The 22,513-nt window shown below is 36.8% G+C and overlaps 1 protein-coding gene across 2 annotated transcripts in view; it reads left to right on the forward strand.

Annotated features, from left to right (window-relative positions):
• The first annotated feature begins 214 nt into the window (after positions 1 to 214).
• LOC103088269 (zinc finger protein 566) overlaps positions 215 to 22,513 on the forward strand; it is a 32,909-nt gene continuing 10,610 nt past the window's right edge. The window contains exons 1-4 of one of the 2 annotated variants that reach the window (XM_007471054.1): positions 215 to 347; positions 9,310 to 9,382; positions 12,581 to 12,707; positions 13,011 to 13,106. In XM_007471054.1, coding sequence (XP_007471116.1) covers positions 9,374 to 9,382; positions 12,581 to 12,707; positions 13,011 to 13,106 — 232 coding nt within the window. In that variant the 5' untranslated portion in view covers positions 215 to 347; positions 9,310 to 9,373. The remainder of the gene's footprint in view (positions 348 to 9,309; positions 9,383 to 12,580; positions 12,708 to 13,010; positions 13,107 to 22,513) is intronic. The other variant, XM_007471055.1, reaches the window with a different exon arrangement.

Below are 22,513 nucleotides of genomic sequence, written 5' to 3' on the forward strand. Positions count from 1 at the left end.
CGAGGCTGAGCCAGGCTCCGTGAGGCCTCCGATGCGCGGTTTGATGACGGAATACAATCCTTTCGGCTGGGTCGCAGCTGAGCTCTGAGAAGAATCCGGACGGCCGGCGGTCATCTTGCTCACTGCCGGGACGTCTCTGACTACACTTCCCAGAGGACTTCTCGGCAAGAACGTTATTCTCTCTTGAATTCAGCCTCAAAGTCACGTACTGACGGGACCCTCAGGTCTGCATGGGTGACTGTTCCAGTCCTGTGGAAGGTTCTGCTGCTTTGGAAGCTTGGAAGACCTAAAGTGGGAAAACAGAGGAGAGGGCGGGACCGGAGCCTCGGCTTTGTACCGCTGAGGGGGTGAGTTTGAAATTGTGTGATTGTGTCTGTGTAGTGGTATGTGATGAATGAACGCGTGATTGTGTCTAGCTGTTCCTGTAGTGAGCGTGTGTGTGATTCCACTGATAATCGTGTGCAGCACAGTCTGAGAGCCTGTGACTGTGCTGGTGTGATGGGATGCGACCCAGTGATGTGCGTGTAATCACGTGCGGCATTGTATGTGGGGGTGTGAGGAGCTTGTGACTCGGTGGATGTGATAGTGTTTGTCCTCGTAGAGGGGTGTGACTGTGCGACTGTGGGCTGCAGAGTACACGTGGGGGTACCTGTGGATACTGTGTGGTTTTAATCTGTGGTTAGTGTGATTGTGACTGTGCGACCATGTGCAGGTGTGCAGTGCCTGTGACAGTGCCGGTTGTGACTGACTGTCCCTTGGTAAATGTGTGATTGTGCTTATGTGACCATTTGAGGCCCTGAGTATGCGACCCTGTTGCTGGGTTGTGGGTTATCTCTAGCTGTATGTCACTATGGTGACTTAAGTTTGTGTGACTGGCTAAATGTATGAAGTTTTTTCGCTTATGTTTACCTCTTTAAGCATTATACTGTAGTTTCCCCCCGTTTTTAAACTTTATATGAATGCTGCCATACTGTATTTTATCTCTTTGCTTATTTGTACAACTATGTTTTTGAGAATTATGCATATTAGATCTAATAGTGGTTCATTTGTTTTCCTTGCTATATTGTATTCCATCCTTTAAAGTATACTACTATTATTCATCCCTTCTAATAATGATGGACATTTGAGTTATTTCTAGTTTTTGACTTTATAGGCTATGCTGCCAGGAGCATTCTTTACATAGGGTACACATGCATGAGTTTACCTACCAGTCGAGTTGCTAGGTCATATATCTTCCACTTAACCAAATAGTGCCAAAATACTTACAAAAAACGGTGCCAGATTTATATTTGCACAGCAGTGTTTGAAAAATCTCATTGCTCCATGTCCCTACCAAAACATGGTTCTGATAGTTTTTTTAAAACATTTTTATGACATATAGCACATATACAGTAAAGTACACAAATCTTCAGTATACAGCAATAAAACAGTTTCCTAGATCAACATAAAGAACTTTGCCAGGACCCCAGAAGTTTCCCTCATGCCCCTTCCCAGTTATTCCTCTCCCAGAATCAGTATTCAGAATTCTATAACCATTAATTTTACCCATTCCTGAATTCCATATATAAATGGAATTATATGGCATATGTTCTTTTATGCCTGGTTTCTTTTGTTCCACATTATGTCTATGAGATTCATCTATGTTGTTGAGTGTAATTGTACTTAGTTCTCATTACATTTCAGGGTATACTGCAATTTATTAATTGATTACACTGTTCAGGGACATTTGATATTTTCTAATTTGGGGCTATTACGAATTGTGTTGCTGCTATGAACATTCTACTGTGGTTTTGGTGAACACGTAAATGCTGTTCTCTTGAGTAAATATTTAGGAGTGGAATTGCTAGATCATTGGGCAGGCATGTTTAATGGATACTACCAATATCTCATGTTGTACCAATTTACATTCCATCCAGTAATGTATGAGAGTTTCAGGTGTTCCCCATCGTCTCCATTATTTGAAATTATCAATCTTTTAACTATTCTGGTGGATGTGTAGTGGAATTTCATCACAGTTTTAATTTGCATTTCCCTGGTGTGTAATGATGTTCAGCACATTTTCATATCTTTATTGGCCATTTGAATATCCAATTTTTAAAAGTGTTCTCTTGTCCTTTTAATTTTTTTCATTAAAAAAAACTTTTTATTTTCATATTGTAAACATAGTGCAAACATTTTCATATTGTAAACATTTACCCTGATACAAGACGTTTGCTAATTTACAAACCTTATTTAAATTTTGCTAATAGTCTTATCAGTGCCCTGTTCGGTTCCAGAATCCAATCTAAGTTCCCAGATTGATTTAGTTGTCTTGTTTTGTTAGTCTCTTCCCATCTGACATAGTTCTTTAGTCCTTTTTATCTTTTATGACCTTGACACTTTTGAGGAGCACTGGCCAGTTATTTTGTAGAATGTCTTTCATTTGGATTTGTCTGCTGTTTCCTCGTGACTAAATTTAGACTATGCATTTTTGGCAGAAAGATCACAGAAATAATGTTGTGTTCTTCTCAATGTGTCATATCAGGAGTTATATCAGTATATCTCATTACTGGTAATGTTAACTTTGATCACTTGGTTACAGGTGGTGTCTGCCTGGTTCCTCCTTTGTAAAATTACTGTATTCCTCTTTTTAATTAATAAGTATCTTGTGGGGAGGTGCTTTGGGACTATGCAAAAATACTGTTTCTCATTATACTTTCACTCATCAATTTTAATATCCATTGATAATTCTTCTTTTTTTTTTTGTGGTACGTGGGCCTCTCACCGCTGTGGCCTCTCCCGTTGCGGAGCACAGGCTCCGGACGCGCAGGCTCAGCGGCCATGGCTCACAGGCCCATTCGCTCCGCGGCATGTGGGATCCTCCCAAACCGGGGCACGAACCCGCGTACCCCGCATCGGCAGGCGGACTCTCAACCACTGCGCCACCAGGGAAGCCCCATTGATAATTCTTATCTGTAACAATTATTACTGTGATGTTTGCCTAGTGGTGATTTTCCCTTTCCATCATTCCTTCTACATTTATTAAATTCTAGTGTAAAGAAGAGTTGTCCCTTATTCCTCATATGTTTGTTCAATTATTTATTTATGAACTCATATATATATATATATATATATATAAAATTCTATGAGTTCATAATCTATTATTGTTACATATTTTGTTGCTCAAATTGTCCCAGATTTGGCCACTAGGAACTCCTTCAGTTTGACTTCTGTGTCCTTTCAACATGCCATTATTTTTTTGAGAACTGTCTTACTTTCTGGCACCAATATGTTCCAGGCTTGTATTTCTCCCTCCTCTAGCCCTGGAATCAGCAATTTCTTCAAGGAGCCCTGGTTTCTTTTATTGGAGAGTGGATTTATAAACCAAGCTCTGGGCACTTGGTGTGCTCATTTCTACCTGGGTGTAATTCCTCTAGTTCCTGGCAACGGACAGAGCTAGAAAATAAACAAATGTATATACACACATCTCTATCTATCTATCTATCTTTATTTGTATATATTTAAAAACCACCAGTTCATACTCATACTTTCAATTCCAGTTCAATACCATGGGATTCTGTCAAGAACTGTGAAGTATCTGAGATTTTACCCTACTTATAAGTTAAAAGTTAGCTTGGGCAGCTTCATGGATGCTGGTAGAAGACATGAGATTTCGAGTCAGAGACGAAAGTTTGCTGCTCATTGTGGTAGCAGTAGCCAAAGTATCAGTATTTTCCTTGCACTGGTTCACTTGCACCCATAGGGTGATGCACAATACACAGGTATTTATGTGCTCCCTTGAATTTAGGGAACCTGAATCTTTTATAAAGGGTAATAAGCATGCCTGGCATTTGCTCTAGAGAGAGACTATCTCTGTCCTCCAAGGCTGTTCATTATGTAAACATCTTGCAGAAATTATCCAGAATAATAGCACTTAGTCTCTGATCTGGCAATGTGTGCAGAAACATGCAAGACTCGTGGAGAATTGTCTCCCTTGAGGTTTGGCCATTTCCTTATTTGTAACTCTTTTCTCCAACAGTGAGAAACATGCTTCTTAGTATCAATAATTTTTTACACATATCCTAGAATGTATATAAAGCAGTTGCAGAATTGCTAACCCATACTTGTGTAAAAAATAAATGTACTAAGTACAGTAAAGTATTTGTGTGAAACTTCTTTGTTCTTTAACTTAAACTTGTATAGTCAAAGCTGTTTCCAAAGTTACTCAATTTAGTTTTCTTCACTACCCTCTTCAGTATAGTTTTGTTACTCATTTTTCCTACATTTAGCTTTGTGTGTTACACTTTTGGTTCCTTCACATCCTGGTTGACTGTAACATGTCATAATATTTTGAGTATGAAAACATTAACATGGCTCCTGCCCACTTCTTGTACATAATCAGTCTCGTTAATTTCTGTTTTTATCCTTCTGGTATTTCCTTTGCACAAATGAGCAGATACAGGTACTCTTTTGAATCACCTCTTTTTTTTGCATTAAAGATAACATATTCTAGGTACTCTTTTGAACATTGCTTCTTTCACTTAATGACATATCCTGGACATTATTCTACTGCAATTCAAAGAGATACTAATAATTCTTTTTTACAGCTACATAATATTCCAGTATATGGATTTAATCATAGTTTATTCAACCACTCTCCTATTATGGGCATTTAGGTCAATATTTTACTACTAGAAATAGTGCTGCAATGAATACTTTGTATATATGTATTTTTGTATTGCTGGAGGTGTATCTTCAGAGTAGAGTCCTAGAAGTGGTATTGCTGGGTCAAAAGGTAGGTGTGTATGCAGTTTTGTTAGGTATTGCTAAATTCTCCTTTAGAGCTGTTGTACCAGTTTTCATTCCCACTTGCAGTGTGTAAGAGTGCCTCTTTCTCCCCACAGCCTAGGAGCAGAATGTGTCCTCATGCATGCCTTTTGTTTTTACCAATCTAATACATGAAACATAGTATCTCGGTGTTGTTTTCTAATTTCTTTAATTATGAATGTGCTTGAACATTTTAAAATCTTTTTTTGTGATTGCCCATTTATATCTTTCCCCATTTTTCTAGCAGTTTTTTAGCACTTTGTCTTTTAGGGTTAGTGGTTTTTTTGTATCTTGAAAAGAAATCTTCGATTATTCCCAAGGTCTTGAAAATACACTCCTATGTTTTCTTTTAGAAGCTTTATAAATTCATCATTCACATTTAAGACTATGATCCATATTGGATTAATTTTTGTGTATGGTGAGAGGTAAGGATAAAGGTTAATTTTTTTTCCATTCAAGTACCCAGTTGTTCCACCACTATTTTATTGAACATACCATCCTTACCCATCTGAATTGCAAGGAGGTTTTATCATAAATCAGGTGGTATTATATATGTGGCTCTCTTTCTGAACTGTATTCTTTTTTGTCTTTTGGCAGTACCACTGTCTTGAAATCTGTAGTATTAATCCTCTGACTTTTTTTCTTTTTCAAGAAATCAATTTCCTGTAGATGTTAGAATCAACTTGTTAATTCTCACCAAAAAAGAAAAATCATTGCTGGGATTTTGTTTGTGTATCTGTTTGTTAATATGGGAAGAATTGACATCAATATTGCATCTTCCAATTATTAAATATGGCTTATATCTACATTTGTTAAGGTCTTTAATTTCTCTCATCAGTTAGCTATGATTTTCAGTGCACATCTTTTGTAGATTTATACCTGGGTATTTGACATTTATTGTTGAAATTATAAACAGCATTTAAATTTTGAAAGATTTCCAATTGCTGCTAAAAGTACAGTTGATTTTTGTATTTGTCCTTGTATTTAGCATCTACAAAAGCACCTATTGTAGATGCTATTTATCAGGTTGAGGGAGTTCTCTTTCTCATTTGCTAAGACTTTTTTACCTTAATGAGGGCTGAATTTAAATGCGTTTTCTGTGTCTATGAAAGGATCAAATGTGGTATTGTTTATTATTAATCTGGTAAATTATGTTGATTTTCAAAAGTTGAACCAACCTTTTATTCCTGAAATAAACCCTACTTAGCCATAATGTATTACATTTTCCCCCCAGTGGGTTAGATTTGCTAATACTTTTTGTAGAATTTCTGCATGTGTGTTCATGAGAAATATTGGTGTCAGGCTTACATTAGCCTCGTATGAGTTGGGAAGAATTCCTTATGTTCTCTTTTCACTACATTGTAAGACTACAGTTAATCCTTAACTTTGGAAGAATTCACTGATGAAGCTATCTGGGCCTGAAATTTTCTTGATAGGTAAATTTTAAATTATGGAATCAATTTAACTTTTCAGCTATTCTGTTGTTTCTCTTTGTTTTGTCAGTTTTGGTATTTTTTCCAGGAATTTGTCCATTTCATCTAAGTGTTCAAACTTAAGAACATAAAGTTATTAGTATTCTCTTATTATCTTTTTAATGTCAATGCTATCTTTAATAATGTTCTCTTTTTCATTCCTGATTTTGTTCATGTTATCCCTTTCTTTTTTATCAGTGCTGTTGGTAATAGATCTTTCATTCCTCTGGGTACTATCAATAATTTTTTCCTGTCTCTTTGGTTTTCAGCAGTTTGACTCTGATATGCTTGGTTGTGGTTTTGCTTTTGTTTTGTGTGTTTGTTTTGTTTACCTTCTTACATATTATTCTTCAGGTTTGCTGAGCTTCTTGAAACTCTTGTTGAGACTTTTAATCAATTAATCTATTCAAATTTTTTAAAAAACTCTTTTAAATTAAAAACTTTTTTTTCAGATCGGTCTCCCCCATAGGCTCTTTTGTTGCTGTTTAAGTTTTTATTTTAATTTTATTTATTTATTTTTATACAGCAGGTTCTTATTAGTCATCAATTTTATACACATCAGTGTATACATCTATTCAAATATTAATTCCTCTCCAATCTCTTCTCCTTCTGAGACTCCACTTAACGTTTATGGTAGATCTTTTAACTGTGTCTCGTGTGTCTTTTATACTCCTGTTATTTTTTTTTCTCCTGCACTTCATGTGGATATTTTTTGCTGGCTTGTCTTTGAGTTCAGTGATCCTGTCTTCTGCTTGTCTGATCTCAAAACCATGCAATGACTTCTTTGTTTCTTAATTTGCCAAAATTTTATGGATTTCAAATCTGTTTAGTTTCTTCATCTTATCATCCATTTGCCTATCTTTTCCTTGGTTGCCTTTAACATTTTAATTATAGCCATTTAAAATTATTTGTTTGCCAACTCCAGTATCTAAATTGTCTTTGGTTCTGCTGCTGTTTTCTGTTTTTATCTCCTTGCATGTCTAGTAATCTTTAATTGTATGATAGATATTGTGTCTAAAACAATCATGGGGACCACAGCCACTACCTCCTTCTAGCCTTCTGATTATATAAGAAAAATTAAACTGCTTTTCAGGTCTCTATTACTAACAGACAACTACAGTTCCTAGCATACAGGAAATTTTCAGGGTAATAATGGAAATATTTAATACATTACATTCTTTTTAAATTAAAAGAGGTGTGTTATTTAGAAGAGTGCAAAATTCTCAAAAATTTTAAATCACTTATTAGATTGTAAGACTCTCTTCTGTGTAGTGGTATCTTTTGGCAGTGCTCCATGCCCCAGGTGTGGTCACATTGCAAATATACGATGGTCTTGGCCACAGAGATTGTTGGCTTTAAAAGGGAGGAGCAAATCCTCCAGATGCAAGAATTCAGCCTGGGAGGATACCATCTGGGGCAAAGATGAAGAGGGTTGGGAATGTGACAAACATAGTATGGAGTTATTGAAGTGAGATGTTTCCTGCCCATTCTGCTTGGAAGGTACAGCACTTGAGGAACTCCCTTTAAAATCAGGGAAAGGCCAGGAAGAGAGACCAGAAAGGGGGACTTAAAAGTGAGGCGTATAGCAGAAGGAACTCTTTTCAAGTCTTTCAGGATTACTGTTGATTCTTTAGTATCAACAGTGCCCTCCACAGTCCCCCCTTCTTCTTTTAGCACAATACCTGGCATGTAAGAGGCTATGTGGTTTTTAAAAATACTAAGAACTTAGTAAGTAGTAATAATAGTTATTTAAAGGAATGCTTTCAGGTTTTAAAGAAGAGGCATTTGTGGATCACTTTGGTTTTCATTTCCTGGAATGTGTTTACCTGTGGGGGAATGCAGTGAGTAACTAGGGGTAGAAATAGCCATTAAATAATTTATAACATGATACCATGGTGTTACTTCCTGAGTAGTTTTACATGAAATTATTGATAAATTGTTTGATGATCAAGGAGCTTGGTATATATAGAGGATGCTCACTGCCCTTTACACTTTTATAATGCTCAGTTTATTACATTTCTATATCCAATAAACAAAAACCCACAAATTTTCTTAAACATTTAAACATCGATGACAAATTCAGTTACTCCCCTTAAACAGTTTTAGACTTCTATTAGTATAGAAGCACACAGAATATACACAATTATTATGAATTTTATTACTATACTTATAGTCAAAAGCTATTCTAAAGCATCAGTGATGTGGGTTTCGTCCATTTCTATGTTATTTCTGTAGTTTTTAACTCCTTTATATTGTTATGCTAATTTTAATATCTTCCCCAAATTACTGTAAATTCTGTAAAATTATTTCATTTGCTTTTCTAGATTTCAGTTTTCTTAAGTCAAGGCTCATTAACCCCAAAAGTCTTCTCAACTAGGCAAGATTAGAGGATCTGGTTTATCAACTAGGTGTTTCTTGGTCAGGACTTGGGACCTGATTGTACAATCCAAGATCATTGAAAATTGGTTTGACCAATGTATATCCAAATTAAAATGCATATGATCAACTTTTAGGAATTAATCATTCAGAATTTATATACATGTAAAATGATATATGTACAAGAATATATATCACAGCATTGTTTGTTATAGTGAAAGACTGGAAACAACCCAAATGATCATTGGCAGCAAATTGGTTGAATAAATTAACGTGTATCCATTTAGTATAATCCAATGTAGCTAAGAGAATTATGTACCTCTGAATGTACTAGTTGGGATCTGGTCCAAGATATATTAAGTAAAAATAGTAACAGTGTGTATAATATGCTATAATTTGTACTTTTAAAAAGTACATCTTTGTGTGCATATGTGTATATATACAAGCTATGTTCTATAAGCCATGTCAAGTTGTCCAGATCTATCTGGCTCTAGTCAAAGCTTGAGGTTTCTGGAGTAGGGGATAATGAGAGATTTGCCCATTCTTCTCACTGATACCCCTCAACTGTTTGTGTGCAGTGAACAGAGGGGAAATGATCATTCTGGGAGCTATGAGGCAAGTGGGATCTTACATAGCTTCTTTTCGTCTCCTCCAGCTCTGCCTTTTTCCAGAAGAGGAACCCAGAGGAAGACTGGTCCTTTTCTGCAAATATCAAAGCCATGGCTCAGGTGAGATACTGTTTCTTTTTGCTCAAATAGAGTCATTTTTACCTAATACGTGTAAATATTTGCTTTCCTCATCATGAGCTTTTAGGTGTTTTAAAAAAACAACTTTCAGACAGTTTAGTTATAAGCAATGCCAAAGTTCTCTTCCTCTTGCTCTAAAGAAAAGGTCTCTAATAAGCCAATTCAAAAATTTCTCTCTTGGTGGAAATATTTATAGAAAAAATAAGTGGTTAGATAATCATTGTTGGAAAAAAGGAAGGAATGTCTGGTTAAAGATCTTTATACTCTTAAATTACAGATAACTGTTAGAGGGCTGAGGGGCAGCTACCAAGTTTCTCTGAAGGGGTCTTAATCAGATTAAAATCCATTAGAAAATTGCTTATGGAGTTCATCAAGTATCTTTATTTGTTCCCACAAATTGTTAATTACATAATGTAAAAACAGTCTGACTGAGACCATGTTTGGAAGAAAGTTTTTTTCACTGGTTAACATGGTCCCCCTTCAGGAACCTGGCCCCTATTTCCTCCTAAACAACCCAGTTCCCTCCACAGTCCCCCCTTCTTTTAAACAGTGTTTACAAATCCATTTAGTAAGTCCTTCAGCATCTTCTATCAGAGTTGTGTCAGAAGTCTTGGTAGAACAGAAATGTTTTTTTCCGTTTGTCAATCTAATTTGCTTTGGACAGTGATTTGATAGGATGGAGATGGGTAATTAGGGGCACCTCATATGGGAAAGCCCTGATCATCTCCACAGACCTAAGTTTTCCAGTAAGAAAGTATGTGGAATGGTTTTGTTTGATTTCATTCTTAACACACAGAAAGATCTCCTATGTATGAGACTTTCAGGTTTGAAGGTATGACTGGTGGTTGGTACAAAGCTCTGACACCCCATGAGATGATCCAAGATAGACATCAGTAATGCCATTGTGTGAAACTGGATCACATTCTGCCAATTTCCTGTAGTTCAGGAACAAAGGAAATTTACAGTTGAGCAATGGGCGGTTTTAGGTGAGATTGGGCCAATGTTGGAAAGGTCTTTAAAGATCACCTTCAGCCTCAACGTCTGAAAGCAAAGAAGTTGTCATTTATGTCCATATTATAGAATATTACTCAGTGAAAAAAATATGCTTATGGAAAGAATTTAACAAGGAATAACTTATTATACAGTAGTGTGACATTAGAATGGATCAGTCTTGAATTATATGCAAATTTAAAATATTTTTAAAAGTCATATTATACATGTTCAGAAGTAAAGTAGTGCTATTTCAATTTGGCTCCACTACCAGTTCTACTCCCAAAAGGTAGCTGCCCTCAACTCTTGAATATTGATAATCAGCTTTACTCATTATCTCCTGACTTACTGCAGAGTGGAAAGGACATTATACTTACATATTGCACCCTTCATTTCCTCTGATTCTGTTATTATATCACAATTTTTGGTTAAATCAATAGTGTACGCATTCTTAGGACTGCAAATATCACTCACTGCTGAGCCAGCTCATGGCTTTTTTCTGTTACAACCTTTCATTTTTCCTGGGGTTAACTGCTTTCTTACCCCCATTTGCTTAGTTGTCCATGTATTTATATCCAAAATCTCCAGAATCACTGCCACATGCCAATCAATACATTTTCCATCTGGTCAAACACATCATTTCCTTTTGAACATGGAGACATGCGTCCCTATTCCCTTTTTCACCCTGCTCCCATCTAGTTGCTCTCTAGGTCTGTTTCCCAAAGACTTCTCTTTTCCGGCCCGCCCCCCGCTGGGATTTTCCTTCACTGTTCTCCCGTGTTAATTCACTTATTTCTTGAATCCCATGTCTTCCTCTTTTCTAGTTTACTCTGATTTTGGTGGAGCACAGCCTCTGGTGGTTTCCTAAGAAATTGTGCTGAGTCGTTCCATATCTAGGAATTTCTTTTTTCAGTTGTCACAACAGAATGAAAATTTGGTTATAGATTTCTAGATCAGAATTTCTTTTCTTCATCAGCATATTGAATTGTTCTTACCATTTCTTGTTTTTAGTGGTTTTCTTAAGAACCCCATTGCCTCTCTGGTTCTTTTTTTTTTAATTTATTTTTAATTATTTTTTTGGCTGTGTTGGGTCTTCGTTGCTGCGCACAGGCTTTCTGTAGTTGCAGCGAGCAGGGGCTACTCTTCATTCTCTGTTGCGGAGCACGGGATCTAGGCGCACAGGCATCAGTAGTTGTGGCACATGGGCTCAGTAGTTGTGGCTCTCAAGCTTAGTTGCTCTGCAGCATGTGAGATCTTCCTGGCCCAGGGCTCGAACTCATGTCCCCTGCCTTGGCAGGAGGATTCTTAACCACTGCGCCACCAGGGAAGCCCCGCCTCTCTGATTCTTGATGGCTTTTGTCCAACCTGCTTTTAATGTCTTCTTTTTGTCCCTTATTCTGAAATTTTACTTATAGCTATTTTGGAAAAGATAGTCACATGTATTCATAACATATTATATGACAAGCATTTGCTACTTGTTTGTGTATTACTATTTCATTTAATTAGGAAACTCATCTTGGCTGGATTTTGTACCTTCCCAGACTTACTTGGATAATGGAAGTGTCCCACTATACACAGGCAATTTCCTTGGAGGAAACAGATGATGTGGAAGCTCAGTGATTCAGTCCTGTTTGTTTGTTTACAGTCCTCCAGATGCATCCCAGACATTCAGCCCCACTCTGTATGCTTGCTGGTTTTCACTTCTTCTAGGTTTATTTTAATTAATTAATTTATTTTAATAAATACATTTATTTATTTATTTAATTTTGGCTGTGTTGGGTCTTTGTTACTGCGTGCGGGCTTTCTTTAGTTGCGGTGAGCGGGGGCTACTCTTCCTTGCGGTGCCCGGGCTTCTCACTGCGGTGGTTTCTCTTGTTGCAGAGCACAGGCTCTAGGCATATGGGCTTCAGTAGTTGTGGCACGTGGGCTCAGTAATTGTGGCTCGCAGGCTCTAGGGCACAGGCTCAGTAGTTGTGGTGCACTGGCTTTGTTGCTCCACAGCATGTGGGATCTTCCTCGACCAGGGCTCGAACCTGTGTCCCCTGCATTGGCAGGCAGATTCTTAACCACTGTGCCACCAGGGAATTCCCTCTTCTAGCTTTATTTTTCTCTTCTCTCTTTCCATCACAAAACACTTATGTTTATTAATCCAATCTAATTTTTAACAATTTAACATGGTTGTTGTTCCAGGAGTCAGTGATGTTCAGTGATGTGTCCATAGACTTCTCTCAGGAGGAGTGGGAGTACCTGAATGATGATCAGAGAGATTTATACAGAGAGGTGATGTTGGAGAATTACAGCAACCTGGTTTCAATGGGTAAGGACGTCCATAATAATTCAGATTCTGCCTTGAGAAGGTCTGCTTCTTCTGGTGTTATACTCACCTACCTTTCAAGTAACCATTTGGATTTCTACAGCTTGTTTCCAGAGGAATAATTTTAATACTGTAGAGTTAGAAAGAGGAAGCTGCATTGAGTTATGAGGGAAGTTTCAAGTCCTCTGTTATGTTTCATAAATCTGATGTATCTTTCTTTGACTCTTTCTTAATAATGAAGGGACTGGATTTGAATTCTGGGACATTCTCATCATAAACTTATCTCATTACTTCTTTTGTAAGCAGGACATTCTATTTCTAAACCAGATGTGATCTCCTTCTTGGAACAAGGGAAGGAACCCTGGTTGGTTGACAGAGAACTAACAAGAGACCAGTGGCCAGGTAAGTGAGGTATGGCAGGTAATGACCCAATTGGTCAGTGGAGAGACTGCACCTTTGAGATGAAATCTGGGAAGCTCCCCTTAAAAACTTTAGGCCTGTTATGCAAAAGCAAGCCTTTTCAGCATGACCTTTCAAATGATCTTACCTTTTCCCCTTAACACACTCCACCTGCTCTTCTCCTCCTGTACTTCTGTCCCAATTCTAAACAGCTGGTGCCCTCCTCCACATTCTCTAATAATATTCCTTTCTTTCCAAATTTGGATCTACTTCCTTATCAGCTTCTCATCCTCTTTTGTATTTAGTCTTTAAAAAGCATCACTGTCTCCTGAAATATTTTTTTTTCTAATTACCAAAGACTTATTTCCTTTAGGATTTTTAAGATACAGTAGCTCATATACTCATTGATTCATTCATTTCCTGATTTTCTAATGTGTGTGAGGTACTCTACTAGGTACTGAAGAGATTAAAAAACAAATAAGCAGGAATTCCCTGGTGGTCCAGTGGTTAGGACTCCACGCTTCCACTGAAGGGGGCACGGGTTCGATCCCTGGTCAAGGAACTAAGATCCCTTAAGCCACATGGTGCAGCCAAAAATGAAAAAAAAAAAATGAATAAGCAATTTCAGAGTTTATAGCTTAATAGGGATATTATATATAACTCCTAAAATGTAGCACCATAGTGAGGTTAAAATAGGGAGCCCAGCAGAAAGTGAGGGCTAAAGAGGTAGAAGAGGAGTTGATCACATTGATGTCATAGAGGGAGATTTGAGCATGCATGTCATTGACTTTAATGGAAAAAAGGCAAAAAGGCTCTGTGCCTCCATTGAGAGCTTAGTGCTAGCAAAGATAAATTTAAAAAAAAAAAGGAAAAACCAGGACAGCACATTCCTTAATTCAGTATATGTTTTTTTTTTTAATTTTTATTTTATATTGAAGAACAGTTGATTAACAATGTTGTGTTAGTTTCAGGTATACAGCAAAGTGATTCATTTATGCATATACATGTATCTATTCTTTTTCAAATTCTTTTCCCATTTAGGTTATTACAGAATATTGAGCAGAGTTCCCTGTGCTATACAGTAGGTCCTTGTTAGTTACCTGTTTTAAATATAGCAGTGTGTACATGTCATTCCCAAACTCCCAGTTTATCCCTCCCCCCCACCCTTCCCCCTGGTAACCATAAGTTCATTCTCTAAGTCTGTGAGTCTGTTTCTGTTTTGTAAATAAGTTCATTTGTATTATTATTTTTTTTAATTCCACATATAAGTGATAGCATATGTTATTTGTCTTTCTCTGTCTGACTTCACTTAGTATGATAATCTTCACGTCCATCCATGTTGCTGCAAATGGCATTATTTCATTCTTTTTAATGGCTGAGTAATATTCCGTTGTATATATGTACCACATCTTCTTTATCCATTCATCTGTTGATAGATCAGTATATGTTTATTGAATACCTGTTGCATGCCCAGCACTACTGTCAACCTGAGGTTACAGCAGTGAATAGAATGTGCAGACTCTCTATTTCCAGAGTTTACCCTCTGTTGCAGGGAGAGATACACAAATAAATGAATATATAATATATAATGGTGAGTGCTGAAAAGACAAGGTGGAGAAAGGGGATGTTTTATGTGACATGGTACAAGAAACTTTTTCCAATAAGATGACATTGGGACAGAGACCTGAAGAAGTATAGCTGTAAATCATTGTATGTGATTACTGGGAGGAAGAACATTCCAGAGAGAGGAAGCCAAACAAACATTCAAGGGCCTGAGGCAGGTATGCATTGGCTGTGTGTGAGGAGCAGCCAAGAGGCCAGTGCTTCATCTATCCCAGTTGTTATTATTAAAGTATTATCAAATCCAAGACTTCATGTCATTTCACCCTTGTATAACCTCAATATGTAATCCTAAAAAATATGGAAAATTTCTCCCTTATATAACTTTAATGCTTTATCATCCCTAATAACTTTTACACTGATTTCTTGGTACACTGGACTGTTTTAGTGTCATTCTACTGAGTACTAGTGAGAGTGAACATTTTCACCTTAATGGTGCTACTGTTTTTAATTTGTTTACACTATATTTTACACTTTTTATCTATTACTGTCCTAATTTTTTTCAGTCAATTTTTATGGACTTTATGAAATAAAAACATTATATACCCATTTCCACAGGGTGCTTTTTACTTTTTAAATTTTAATTTGGATTGGCATCTTTAAGTGTATGCTTTAATGTGTCTGTAGTCAGCTCTTTTGTGGTTATTACAGTTTCTAATTTTAGAAAATTAACTGACTTCTACAAACTTCATAGATATTTTGTTCTTTTTAAAAATTTTTCTGCTATTTCCAATAGCATTTAGATCCATTTTAAAGTTCTTTTACAATAAGCTGTAAATTGAGAGTCCAAATCAATCCCCCCTCCCGTGCCCCCATATCTTATTTTAGCACCATTTACTGAACAGCTGCTTATATCATCATTGTTTTATCTGCCTGTTCAGTTATAAGTTCTGATTTATGTTAGTTTGTACTTCAGGGCCTCTTTTTCTGTTTCTTTTATCCATCTATCCACTTGTACCCGCAGAGGTAGACAGGCCCAGGAGACAGTTTAATATATTTTAATTCTTTTTATTGGAAATTATCTCAAGTACGGAAAAGTAACTATAGGCAGATATTCAAACAGTTATAGAATGAATTCTCATGGAACCATCACCCAGGTCAAGAACTACAACACTATCAGCACAGATCTCTCTTTGTCCATAGTATCTTTGTGTCCCTTTATACTTTTACCACCTAAGAGAGCCACACAATTTTTTATAGTCAGAGTTGATTCATTTGATTATATGAATATACCACAGTTTAGTTTTCAGTTCTACTTTTCATAGGCAGTTAGGTTGTTTCCAGTTTTTGACAGTTATAAATCACTACTATGAACATTTTCTATGTTATTTGAAAAGGATAGAAATGAATGGATCATAAGACATCATATCTTTAGCTGTCCATTTTTCAATTTTTCTTTAATGCGTATACTAGTTTACAATCCCACCAGCAGTATATAGGAGCTCCCATTGTTGCACATGCTTGCTAATGTATGGTATTGTCAAGCTTAGATTTTTACCAATTGCTGAGCATATAGTGATACTTCAGTGTGGTTTTAATTTGCATTTCCCTTTTTACTGATGAGTTTGAACACATTTTCGTATCATTATTTGTCTTTTGAAATTCTTCTTTAGTCAACTGCCTGTTCGTCTTTCTTACCTGTTTTTCTGTTGGATTGCCTGTATTTTTCTTAGTGATGTGTAAGAGTTCTTTATATATTTTGCTTATGAGTATATTCCATGTTCTAAAAATTGCTAATATCTTCTTCTCTGAATTGTCTTTTTGGTTTCTTTTTGTGAACAGAAGTTCTTAATTTTGGTCAAATTTATCAATCTTTCCTTTTGTGCTTCACACTTATTAGGACTTATGTAAGAAATTCTTCCTTGGCATATTTTTGAATCTTATATAAACAGATCATGCTATCTGTACTTTTAGTCCTGTTTAAGAAACCTTTGCTTACCATAAGACCATAAAGATATTCTCCAATGTTTTCTTCTCGATGTATGATTGTTGTTCCTTTATAAACTTTTCTTCTAAGGGGCTAAATTTTTACTGTAATATTCAGGTGTGGTTACCTTTATTCTGCCATATTTTGCTTCTGGTTGTGTTTTTAAGTCTGAGGAGTTATATCTTTTTCTTGTGATAGGAAATCCTTGGCAGTCATCTCTTCAAACATTACCTTGCTACCATTTCCTCTTTTCTCTCTTAAGCTCCTATTAAACAGACATTAGAACATCTGGATCACCTCCAATGACTTAAACTCTTCATCTCTTTTTCCATTTGTACTGCCTTTACATAGAATTCCTTGCCTCGATTTGTATTGATTCACTAATATATTCAGTTATGTGTGAACTTTTGACTCTTCAGCTTATCCACTAAGTTTTTTTTTTTAATTAGTATATTTATAAAATATAGTACATGCACATTAGGATATATATAACATTTAACTAACATAAAATTATAAGATAATAACATGTAAATCTCTAGATTTGCATATACAAGAGATTTGCTAGGAACTACACCTAGGAATATAATTGCTGGGTCTTGGCATACATTCTTCCCGCCCCCCCACCTTGAAAGAGTGATTTTTATTACACTTTTTAAAATTTGCTTTAAAAAATCAGTTAACCTGTTGGATCCTGATATCTCCAGATAGTCACTTCAAGTCTCTATCCTACTTAGCTTGTATAGACATATAGCCAAAAAAGAGGGTAAAAGCTTCTGGGGCTTTGTCGGAGAATTTAGTGGACATTAAAACTCACCAGACAGGGTGTGTGGCCCAGTTGACTTTAAATAGGCATACTTTCTTATTCAGCTTTACCAGCTAATACCAAACTGTTTTCCAAGTGTCTGTATCACCATCTTTCCCTGTAACTGATATTGTAAGATTTTTTTCATTTTTTAACAATCTGATTGGTGAGTATAAAATCTCATTTTGTGGCTTCCCTGGTGGCACAGTGGTTAAGAATCTGCCTGCCGCAGCCGCATAGCACAGGGAGATCAGCTCCGTGCTCTGTGACCACCTAGAGGGGTGGGATAGGGAGGGTGGGAGGGAGACGCAAGAGGGAGGGGATATGGGGATATGTGTATATGCAGAGCTGATTCACTTTGTTATACAGCAGAAACTGACACACCATTGTAAAGCAATTATACTCCAATAAAGATGTAAAACAAAAAGCAACCGCCTGCTGGGACTTCCCTGGTAGCACAGCGGTTAAGAATCCACCTGCCAATGCAGGGGACACGGGTTCGATCCCTGGTCCGGGAAGATCCCACACGCCGCAGAGCAACTAAGCCCATGCACCACAACTACTGAGCCTGTGTGCCACAACTGCTGAAGCCCGCACGCCTAGAGCCCATGCTCCACAACAGGAGAAGCCACCGCAATGAGAAGCCCGTGCACAGCAACAAAGACACAATGCAGCCGTAAATAAATAGAATAGAATGCCTGCCAATGCAGGGGACACGGGTTCAAGCCCCAGTCCGGGAGCATCCCACGTGCCGCGGAGCAACTAAGGCCATGTGCCACAACTACTAAGGCCCACGCGCCTAGAGCGCATGCTCTGCAACAAGAAAAGCCACCGCAATGAGAATACCGTGCACTGCAACGAAGAGTAGCCCCCGCTTGCCGTGCGCAGCAATGAAGACCCAACGCAGCCCCCCCCACAAAAAATCTAATTTCATTGTTTTAAATTGAGTTTTCCTGGTTACTGTTGAAGATGATTATTTTTCCACGTTTGGCCAATAGTGTCTCTTCTGTGTAATGCCATTTTTTTAAAAAAACTGCTATCCCTCCCTTCTCTTAATTGCAGTAGCTGACCCTATGCTCCACTTCATCTGATTTGATAATCCGCACTTTTTTAAAAAGATTTATTTATTATATATTTTATTTATTTTTGGCTGTGTCGGGTCTTAAGTGCGGCACACCAGATCCTCGTTGAGGCATGCAGCATCCTTCGCTGTGGGGCACAGGCTCCTCACTGGCACGCATGCCTTTCTCCAGTTGTGGTGTACAGGCCTTCTCTTCTCTAGTTGTGGCATGCAGACTCCAGGGCGCATGGGCTCTGCAGTTGTGGCACGTGAGCTCAGCAGCTGTGGCGCGTGAGCTCAGCAGTTGTGGCGTGCGGGCCCAGCTGCCCTGTGGCATGTGGGGTCCCAGTTCCCCAACCAGGGGTCGAACCCGCATCCCCCGCACTGTAAGATGGATTCTCTACGACTGGACCACTACAGAAGTCCCTATAGTGCCATTTTGATCATTTTTTTATTAGACTATTTGTCTTTTTCCTAAAATTTATAGGAATTCCTTATATATTTTCTAGGTACTAATTTTTGGTCAGTAGCATGTTTTACAGATATCTTTTCCTGTTGTAGCTTATTTATTCATTTTCTTTATGACATCTTTTGATGAACAGTAATTCTTTGTGTTATTATGGTTACATTATATATTTAATATATAATGTATAAATTATATATATATAATGTTATATATAATGTTATTATATATGTTATATATAATATTATTTAACATATATATAATGTTAAATTATATATAATTATGTAATTTTATATAATTATACATAATTATAATTATATAAGTTTATTTTAAAATTCTGCTTTTTTCCTTCACAGGCTTCACACCTTTGGGGTCATAAGAAACCTTTTCCTAGCCCCATTTTCTCCTATTTTTTCTTCCAAGAATGTTTATGTTTTTACTTTCTTATTAAAGCCCTGTTAAGGCACCTGGAGTTGATTTTCACAAATGGTATGAGATCAGTTATAATTTTTTCCCTGTAGAGAAAACAAATTATTTTTGCCCCACTGAATGAAGAGTCCATTTGTTTTCCACTGATCCACAGTCACATATTAAAATTCCGTGTATACATAGGTCACTCTTACTCCATTGGCTTTTTTATCTATACCTGTCCTAATTACTCTTGCTTTTATCAAAAGTCCTGATCTCTGATGGGACAGGTCCCTCCACCTTTTTCTTCAGAAGTATTTGGTTATACTTGTCTTTTTGGTCTTCCATATAAATTTTAAAATTACATTAAGTAAAATTTCATTTACATGGTTTTTTTGTCAACATCCATTCATGATATAAAAACTCTGAACAAAGGGGGAACATATCTCAACATACTAAAGGCCATTTGTGACAAGCCCACAGCTAGCATCATGCTCAGTGGTAAAAAATTGAAAGTTTTTCCTTTAAGATCAGGAACGAGACACGGATCCCCACTCTCACCACTTTTATTCAACATAGTACCAGAAGTCTAAGCCAGAGCAACTATGGAAGAAAAAGAAATATAAGTCATCCAAATCAGAAAGGAAGAAGTAAAACTGTCACTATTTGCAGATAACATATTATATATAGAAAATCCCAAAGACTCCACTAAAAAAAGTTAGAATTATTTATTTATTTTTATCGAAGTATAGTTGATTTACAACGTGGTGTTAATTTCTGCTGTACAGCAAAGTGGTTCAGTTATACATATATACATTTTTAAAAAGCACTATTCTTAATGTTTTCTTTTTAAAAATATTTTCTTTTATTTATTTATTTTGTTTGGCTGCGTTGGGTCTTCATTGCTGTGCACGGGCTTTCTCTAATTGCGCCGAGTGGGGGTGACTCTTCGTTGTGGTGTGTGGGCTTCTCATTGCAGTGGCTTCTCGTTGTGGAGCACAGGCTCTAGGCACGTGGGCTTTAGTAGTTGTGGCACGCAGGCTCAGCAGTTGTGGCTCACGGGCTCTAGAGCACAGGCTCAGTAGCTGTGGCACATGGGCTTAGTTGCTCTGCAGCACATGGGATCTTCCTGGACCAGGGCTCAAACCCATGTCCCCTGCAATGGCAGGTAGATTCTTAACCACTGCACAACCAGGGAAGTCCTATATATACATTTTTTTACTATTCTTTTCCATTATGGTTTATCATAGAATAATGAATATGGTTCTCTGTGCTATACAGCAGGACCTTGTTGTTTATCCATTCCATATATAATAGCTTACATCTGCTAACCCCAACCTCCCACTCCATCCGTTCCCAAATCCCCTCCCCCTTGGCAACCACAAGTCTGTTCTCTATGTCTGTGAGTGTGTTTCTGTTTCATAGATAGGTTCATTTGTGTCATATTTTAGATTCCACATATAAGTGATATCATGTGGTATTTGTCTTTCCTTTTCTGATTTCACTTAGTATGATAATCTCTAGTTGCACCTATGTTGCTGCAAATGGCATTATTTCGTTCCTTTTTATGGCTGAGTAGTATTCTATTGTATATATTTACCACATCTTCTTTATCCATTCCTCTGTCAAAGGAAATTTAGATTGTTTCCATGTCTTGGCTGTTGTGAATAGTGCTACTGTGAACATAGGGGTGCATGTATCATTTTGGATTAGAGTTTTGTCTAATCCAAATGCCCAGGAGTGGGATTGCTGGATCATGTGGTAATTCTGTTTTTAGAAAAACTGTTAGAATTAATAAATGAATTCAGTAAAGTTGCAGGATACAAAATCCACATACAAAAATCAGTTGCATGTCTATACACTAGTAATGAACACTCAGAAAGAGAAATTAAGAAAAAAATCTCATTTACAAGTGCATCAAAAAAAAAAAAAGAATTAAATACCTAGAAATAAATTTAACTAAGGAGGTGAAAAGACCTGTACATTGAAAACTATAAGACACTGATGAAAGAAATTGAAGAAGTCACAAATAAATGGAAAGCTACTCCATTTTCATGGATTGGAAGAATTAATATTGTTAAAATGTTCATACAACCCAAAGTAGTCTACAGATTCAGTGCACTCCCTATCAAAATTCCAAGGCATCTTTCAGAGAAATAGAACAAACAATTCTAAAATTTGTATGAAATCTACAAAAGACCCTAAATTGTCAAAGTAATCTTGAGAAAGAATAACAAAGCTGGAGGCATCATGCCTCTTGATTTCAAACTAGATTACAAAGCTGTAGTAAAAATAGTATGGTATTGGCATTAAAAACAAACACATAGATCAGTGGAACAAAAGAGAGCCGAGAAATAAAGCCACATATATATGGTCAGTTAAAATGAAAAAGCCAAGAATATACAATTGGAAAAGGACAGTCTCTTCAGTAAGTGGTGTTGGAAATACTGGACCACTGTCTTACACCTTACACAAAAATCAACTCAGTATGGATTAAAGACTTGAATACAAGACCTGAAACCATAAAACTCCTAGAGGAAAGCACAGAGGGTAAGCTCCTTGACATTAGTCTTGTAGTTTTTTGGATATGACACCAAAGCAAAGGCAACAAAAGCAAAAATTAACAAATGGGATGACATCCAACTAAAAATCTGCACAGAAAAGGAAACCGTAAGTGAAAAAGGCAACCTACTGAATGAGAGAAAATATTTGCAAATCATATATCTAATAAGGAGTTAATATCCGTTTTATATATATATATACACACACACACACACAGAGAACCCATACAACTCAATAGCACAAAAAAAAAAAAATAACAATTTAAAGAAAATTTAAAAAGAAACAAATGGAAATTGTAGAACTGAAAAATACAATGGCCCAAAATTTTAAAACTCACTGGATAGGCTCAATAGGAGAATGGAGAGAACAGAGGGAAATTAGTGAACTAGAAGGTAGATCAAGAGAAATTAGCCAATATGAATAACAGAAAAAAGATTGAAAACTTAAAAAAAGTGACTCAGGGACATGTGGGACAACAACAAAGGTTTCATATTTATGTCACTGAAGTCCCAAAAGGACCATAGTAAATGAAAGAACCATAGAAAAATAATGTGTTGCTTGTAGGGAA

This window comes from Lipotes vexillifer, unplaced genomic scaffold, assembly GCF_000442215.2.
Source record: "Lipotes vexillifer unplaced genomic scaffold, Lipotes_vexillifer_v1.1 scaffold182, whole genome shotgun sequence".
NCBI lineage: Eukaryota > Metazoa > Chordata > Mammalia > Artiodactyla > Lipotidae > Lipotes > Lipotes vexillifer.